At 35.3% G+C, this 8,170-nt stretch overlaps 1 protein-coding gene across 1 annotated transcript; it reads left to right on the top strand.

The window, feature by feature from the left end:
- On the top strand, positions 1–8,169 carry irf10 (interferon regulatory factor 10). The gene is made up of 8 exons (XM_023956721.2): positions 1–390; positions 1,599–1,794; positions 1,942–2,018; positions 4,231–4,285; positions 5,549–5,650; positions 5,738–6,124; positions 6,223–6,341; positions 7,738–8,169. The coding sequence occupies exons 1-8, from the start codon at positions 220–222 to the stop codon at positions 7,846–7,848; spliced, it is 1,218 nt and encodes a 405-aa protein (XP_023812489.1). The 5' UTR covers positions 1–219; the 3' UTR covers positions 7,849–8,169.
- The last annotated feature ends 1 nt before the right edge of the window (position 8,170 follows it).

Here is an 8,170-nt window from a genome sequence, read left to right as displayed (position 1 = left end):
GCACTTTTATCCGTGACTTCTGCATTCAAGTTTGCAGTTAGACCAGTCAATCCTAAACCTATCGATCTGGTCAGCCAAAGTACTTCATTTCGACGTGAGAACTTGCGGTAGGAGTACCGTGATCGGGGCCGCCTTTTTCGTTTGTGTTTTGATTGTATTTTCGGAGCGGCTGTGCACATGTGACATGTGAGAGTGGTTCCCGTGGAGCATGTGCTGAAGATGGATGAAGGGACAAAGCTGCACCTGAAAGAGTGGCTGGTCGCGCAGATAGAGAGCGGCAGATATGAGGGCCTGTGCTGGGAGGACGAGGCCAAAACCATGTTCAGAATCCCGTGGAAACACGCAGCCAAGAAGGACTACAAGCAGACGGAGGATGCGGCTCTGTTCAAGGTCGACGCGACTTAAGTTAAACTTTCGGGACACTCGGGACGTGGAACTCAAGTTTTAGATCTCCAAAATTGTATAATTTGAAGAGAAAAAAAAGTTACAGATGTATTTGAATCAATTGAAAGTTTACATGTCCAGTTACAGTGCATATGTGCAATTAGGTTTCCAATTTTCCTCTTTAAAAAAATATTTTTGATGATTAAATAACGTTTTTTCGTGCATAAATGTTGTTCCCTTGTAATTTACATGAATGAACAATCTCAAAACTGCAGCAATGGATGGAGTCGTGCGTTTTTTTCTGGTTTTGCGTCACTGACGCACGTGACGCACCTTTAAATTGTACTCCTTTCTGTAGAAAAAAATTATTCGTTTTTAAAGAGTCCGGCACAAAAATAGAGGATATCTACCTATGAACTGATGATTACATGAAGAATATATTTATATTTACAAATCTTGTATTTCTTTTAATAATGATGTTTGATTTTTGTAAGGGGGTGAAAGTTATTTCAGATTCAAAGATTTTTTTTTAATTAGGAGGGAAAGATTTAATATTTCTGTCTACATTTTACCACAAGTGTCTGAAGTCTGTAAATTGCATCAATACAAACCTAAAATCCAAAAAGAATGAGTTCCTGCAAACTTTTAATAATAACAATTATTAGAATAATAACTCTTAAATAAAAGCTGAGAATTACAAGCATTGTGAAATGTAGAACACAACTTTAATTCCTAAATATTTATTATTAAGTGGGTTTGAGCGTAAGTATATTAGTTTGACCACTTGTTATTTTAGTTTGCATTATAATGATATTATAGGAGAATGAATATATTTTTTTTAATTATTTCTAATATAGAATAGAATAGAATAGAATATCATTAATCCCACAAGGGGAAATTCACCCGATTTTGAAATTGAAATATTGAAAAAAATGAACACAAATGTAAACACAAATTTTTTTATGTAACCTAAGGTTTAAAAAAAACAATGTTTTTTATCTTTATTGCACGTTAAAGAAAGCTAAGTCATTTTTTTTAAAATAAAACAGTTTTGTACAGGTAAACCAAAAATATTTTCATCAAAATAACTTATTTTTTCCTGATGGGTTCAATTATATTACCCCAAGATGCGTATTTATAGAAGTTGTCCAATAGACCTAATTTTTCTAATAGATACGATTTGTATTTTAATAAGGATTCTTGTTCACATTTAGGCCTGGGCTGTGTACAAAGGCAAATACAAAGAGGGCAGGGACAGAGCGGATCCCACCATGTGGAAGACCCGCCTCCGCTGTGCTCTGAACAAGAGCACAGACTTCCAGGAGGTCCCTGAACGCAGCCAGCTGGACATATCAGAGCCCTATAAGGTCTATCGCATCCAGCACCATAATTTCCAAGTCAGCCAAGCAGGTGGTTATGGAGAAAATTATACCTTCTGAATAATTGTGCTGAGATTTTGTGTTTCTGACCCCATATATTACCTGTCCTCTTGATGTCTCTGGGTTTTATTTAACTATGTGTAATATTTTTTTTCCCTTTGCCTTGTCTGTTTGTCAGAGTTTCACGTGACAGAACATCAAGTTATCCGCAAGGTAAAGCCATTTCCCAGAAGTCCCAGCTGTCCAGGCAAACAGGTATTTTGTTACATGATTATAGAGACTGAACCTGATGTTAAACATAAGGCCATTTTGGCAATTACAGAATATTCATGACACCTAGGACATCACCCACCATACTTGGGTTTTAAATTTAGAGTTGTGTCTTTATGCACCTAAAAAAAGGTTATAAAGTTATTATGCCTTATCCTCCTATTGCTCCTCATTACCAGATGATAAACAAGTCTTTCTATTAACTTTCTGTGGTTAAAACATGTTTTTTATAGCAGTAAAAGCATGAAAAAAACCCACTATCAGTGGATGTCTTGTATAATGTAATATTTAAGCATGTTACAAACACATCAGCCAGTTTGAACTGTTTTAAAGACCCACTTTGATGAAAAGTATGTTTTTGGTGTTTTTACATGTTCGTATGGCATTTTTCTTATAATGGAGGACAATTTTAAAAAAAGTTAGGCTCAACATTGCATATCTGAGAATTTTTTTTAATTAAAATTGTTATGAATCAGGAAAAGACGAAAAAAAGGATAGTGTTTGAAAAAGCTTGTAGTTTTGACATAGAAGCTACAATCGCTTACACTTGTAGACGACTAGATCCATGTACGTCTTCATTTTCCTTGTCTGAGCTGGCAGCTGGCTCAAAACTGTACGGCTGGATAACTCCAACATTGCTCGCCATTTTTGTTGCAAACGCTAATGTTAGGTTGTTGTTGTGAGCTAGAAAGACAGCGTGTAAACAGATGGGTGATGGGAAGGGGGGCGGGACAGGTACTGGTACTGCCCACAATTAAGATGCAAACTTCTAATGAACTCCTGCCACGCTGCAGGAACTATGTCCTACAAAATTTTTTTATTTGTTTAGGATAAAAATGGCATATTTATAATTAAAACACAACAGGGAATGCTCTTAAAACAGATCAAAAGATAATCGGAGTGGGACTGCGATTTCAAACAAAATGAAATATGATCTGGCAAAAGTTGTAGAGAGAAATAGAGAAAAATAGCATCAGAGTAAAAATCATAAAAGACGCATCTTCATATTAAAAAAATGTTTTTCACATGAAATTCATCCTTATGCTGTCCTAAAAAAAGGTACATTTGTCACCTTGGTGGAGAGAAAAGCATAAAAGCTTCAACAAATGATCAAACCTGAATATTATAATCTAAATGTGAAAACGGACGTCACGTTTTCCCAGCGTTATATCTTGAAACAGATTTCAGCTCTTTAAATTCTAGTTAACTTACCAAAAGATTTCTTAATACTTAAAAAAAAAATCTATATTGAACTTAATATTAGTTAAAGAGGCGTGGCTTTAGTTGTATTTGAAGACTTGGAAATGTCAGAATCAAAAGGGATTTACTGCACTCATCTTTTGCCTGTAGTAAAATGTGATCTCTTAACACATTCATGACACAAACATTAAACTTTCAGGAATCGGTGCTCAAGGATCAAATATGCAGGAGCCATAAACACTGAGTAAATAAACTTTGACATAACAAAATCCTGAACTAAGGCCCCAACAAAAGCCTGAAAACACAAACGACCTGACAATGAAGAATTGAAAAAAAAAAAAACAGACTCCTAAATAGACTGAGGATCATTAATTTAAATGAAGACAGCTGTGGATAATCAACAACTTGAAGCAGGTGTGAGTGTGACGGTGGGCCAAACACCCAACTTGAAAATAGAACATGCAGAAAAAGAACCGAAAAACAAAACTAAAAGGGACCATCCGTACTATCTGACAGCTATTTAATCATCTATTCTCATTGGACCATTCTAGTACAAAACCATGCAATGCGTCATATTAATATACCCTTTAAGTTCTGTTGTGGACCCTTAAAAAACAGAGTTGATTAATTCTGTTCTTTATATTTCACATTCTCTATATCAAAGAGTGATGGAAAATTTTCAGAAGCACCAAACTCACACCATAGTTTAAAATACAAACTATTCTAAAGTAAACTATTAACATGAAATAATAAAACTAACTGTGGCTCTTGTTTTAGATAGTAGATCTTATTTCACGAAAAAGTAATCATTAAAAAAAAAGAACAACATTTTATTTGGACCAAAAATGCTATATTATTCCGAAATATGCAAAAACAGCATGTCAGTGGGCGGATGTGCGTCCGGGGGGGAAAACATGAATCAAATTGTGTAATATGAAGAATTTCTGGCCCCTGCAGTCTAACCTTGTTTTCTGTTTTTTTTTTTTTTTTTTTTTAGCTTCTGTGTCAAAAGGAAGTGTTTCAGACAAACAGAGAAGAAAAACCATCAGCTGGTAAGAGAAAAGTTTTCATGATGGAATCACAGCTAAAGAAGTCTCACAGAAAATTTTTGTTTCTCAGCCACAACAAACCAAACGTTTTACAGCTTGAGACAAATAAGTGCACTTGGGAGATGGATTGTTACTTCCTTATTTTAACTCACAAAAAGTACAGAAATGACTCAAAGAAGGATGTTGTTGTTTTTTGGGGGGTGGGGGCGTTTTGAACTATTGAACTATTGAAAAAAACATTTAGGTAATACTTCTGCTGTAACATTCACTTTTTTATTCTTTTGAGAATAAGTTTTCACTTAAAACCTGGTGTTACACTCAAAAATCAACCTCAAATGTTTTTGTTTTTTTATCCTTTTTTTTTATTTTTTGTGATAAGAAAAAAAAGTTTTCCAAGACAGGTCTAGCTGATAAAGCAGGAAGCAGTTTAAATATTTTGGTGCAACACCTCTTTCCTTTTAGTTTTTCCTTCTGGGTTCATTTTTCAAAACCATAACGACCAGTCATTCGTGCATGTTCTTTGGCAGAATCACCTAAGTTCTCGTATTTCCGCAGCTCAATGACCCAACGACTTCAGTTACAAATGTCCCACAAAGAGAGGAAAACGATCTGAACCTATAAGAGGTTTTTTAGTTAGTTTTTCCAGGACTTGATGTAGTGAGTTATGAGCAGTTTTAAGGGCCTCCAGTAAGGTTTTAGTTTCATTTTTATTTTTGCTGTCATGGAGATTCTGCAGTTGAAATGCAACTCTATGTAAAATGTTGAAGTTAGACAATGTGCCCTTGAAATAGATTGGGAAGAATTCTTTATAAATTGTCTGCCAAGGAGAATAAATTATTATTTTAGAATTCAAATAAAGATAATTTTCAACTTTCAGTTCCCCAATATTTGCATGGTTTTACCTTCTACACGTTAAGGACCCACTCAGATGAAAAATGTGTTTTTGGCATTTCTAACATGTTCTTGTGGCATTTTTCGAATGATGGAGGACATCTATGAAGAAAATTAAGATTAAAATTGCATTTCTGAGTATGTCTTTATTCAAATCATTTGAATCAGGAGCAGAAAAGGTGTTAAAAAAGCACTGGAAATGATTTTAAAATAGATCAAAATATGATTAGAGTGGGTCTTTAATGGGGCAAAAATCGGCTAAAACAACTAATTCGAATTAATCGATTAATCTTCCTTGTCTTTTTTCAGGAATTTTGATTGTTAATTTGCTAAAACTAAATACCCTGTCTTTGTTTCTCTGCTTTGCTTCATCAGTCCTGATGATGGAGCACATGTACTGTGGCTTATCAGGGAAAAAACCCCAAAGGGAGGCTCGTGCTCCTTTAGCCTTCCTCACTCCACCTCTTGAAATATCAGGTAAGACAAAGTCCAGGATGTACGGTAAATTTAACTCCTTAACTTGCATTGTCTGTAATGATGTTGTTTTTATTTTTTATTTTCCAGACTTCCGCCTGCAAGTGACTCTGTTGTACCAGGGCCAGACAGTTTTGAAGGCGACCACCAGGAGTACAGATGGATGTTTCATTCTACAAGGTCGTGTTCCTTTGGGAAATGAGAGCATTTATGGACCCTGCTCTGCCCAGCAGCTCTCTTTCCCTTCCCCAGGCTCCGTATCCCTGCCCCCCTGCATGGGAGAAGCAATGAATCGCCTTCTTTGTCACTTGGAAAGAGGTGTGCTATTATGGGTGGCCCCAGACGGAGTGTTTATCAAACGGTTCTGCCAGGGCAGGGTGTACTGGAGCGGCCCCATGGCCGAGCACACCAACCGCCCAAACAAGCTGGAGCGAGAAAAGACTTTCAAACTGCTCGATATACCCATTTTTCTTCACGGTAATGCTGCAATAACATGCGTTCCTTCAGTCTGTCATGAAGATATTTTGGTTTGTATGTCCAACTTATGTGTGCACCTTATCTTCTTTTCATTTTAGGGCTTCAGAGCTGCTTACAGGGAAAGGGCCCCCCACCTCCGTATAAGATTGAGCTCTGCTTTGGAGAGGAATATCCAGACCCCGGTGTGCCGAAAAGCAAAAAGCTCATCATGGCTCAGGTTAGCTGAAAAGTTAGGAATAAGTCTCCACTGTGTTCTCTAGCCTTTTCACTCACATTTGGCCTTTATTTTGAAATGGTCCAATAGAAATGCACAGTAATTGAAATCCCAACTAACAATTTGAAATCAATAAAAAACTAAAACTTCTAATTCTTTCAAAATTAATGATTTTGGGGGTTTACAAAATGTTATTTGTTAACAACAAATGATGCTAGTTTTTCAAGCATTAATTTAAGAAGTTTTTTTTCTTATACTTTTGAACATACATAATATAAAGTATGTCATATCAATCCTATGATGCCAAAATAGTCTTTGTGGTATTTGTTTTCTCTGAATCTAAAGGAACGTGTGCCTACTTAACAAACTATTTATAAAACATTAATAAGACCATAACTTAATGACATCCGGGGAACCTGTACAGAGGCTTCGAGTTTAGTAGATGATTAGTTGGTGAAAGTGCAAAATTTAGGCAGATTTATCCACAATTCTTTAACTTTTTCAAATCATTTTTGTCTTTTTTTTTTTTTAGCTGGAAACCCAATTTATGTAGAAATAAACAAAGAGATATGTGAAATTAGGCCTGCAGAAGAAACCGCAAACGTTTATTATGCGCATAAATTAAACAGTTGCAGTGAAATAAAAATTATGTTTTTGTTTTTTGCTATTTCTTGATGTATTGCAAGTTATACTGTCATCGCAATATCGATCACTAATATCCCAAATCACAAGTTTTCCTCATACCATGCAGCTCTACTTGAAAATAAATAAACAGTGGGCCCTAAATCTATATTCTATTAAAAATGAATTATTTTGAAAAAGAATTGTGAAAACAATACACTTTTCAATAGTATTCAATTTTTTGCTGAAGGTCTGTATTTATTAAGCAGCTACAAAATGCAACAAACGCATGTCTTTATAAGCAACATCTTCACACTTTATCAGGCGTAAGACATCCACCAATGCTAATAAATGTTTTATAAATAGTTTGTCAATTCATCTTATTATGCTTATTTACTTCTTAAAGAGCCTTACTTAGACATCCATTAATGCTAATAAATGACTGATAAACACACTAGTAATGCTCCTTAATGTTTTATAAATTGTTTGTAGTCTTTTTAAGCCCCTACTTTGATGGAATCAACCTGGATAAATAAAGATCCACCAAAACTTGAAGCTTAATCCCTAATGCCTAAATGTATTTCCAGCTGTAAAAAAAATGCCACTCATCTTTTTTCTTTCAAGTAGAGGATAAATTACGGTAATTTTGGAGCTAAAGGGGTTTGATGCAGATTTGCATAAATAGGCGTCTTTTTAATTTTTCTCTCGCAGCAGCAATAGCATTTTCTAGCCAGTAGAGGTCCTCGTTTGCTAATAAATTGTGTCCCTTGCTGCCTAGGTGGTTCCCTTGTTTGCAGAGGAACTGTTGCAGAGGTTCAACTTTGGAGAGATAGACGAGAATCGCACCCGCATCTTCAAAACAGAAGAAGAAAAAATGCAAGAACCGTGATGATTCTTAGAATGAGGCTAAATTCCATTAGATGATAAAAGTGTATATTGAGCTTGTTAATATGCAGGGCCTCAGCTTAATTACAGTAATGTACTTTATTTAATGTTTTTTTTATGTATTGTACTGGTGGGTTGAATGTGCAGCAAGATTTGCTTGTAACGTATGAACATCTGGACACATATCTCCATATATAATGCTAATAATATGCGGTCAATGTGAATTTTTTTTAAATCCCTGTGTTATGTGGCACCCATACAAAGCAAATAATGTTTCCAGTTTATATGACACAATACAGAGAATAAATTCACTCTCATAAATAAAT

Source organism: Oryzias latipes, chromosome 7 (genome assembly GCF_053564925.1).
Source record: "Oryzias latipes strain Hd-rR chromosome 7, Olatipes_Hd-rR_3.1".
Taxonomy (NCBI): Eukaryota; Metazoa; Chordata; class Actinopteri; order Beloniformes; family Adrianichthyidae; genus Oryzias; species Oryzias latipes.
The sequence above is the reverse complement of the archived record's forward strand: the minus strand, read 5'-3'. Positions and strand labels throughout refer to the sequence as shown.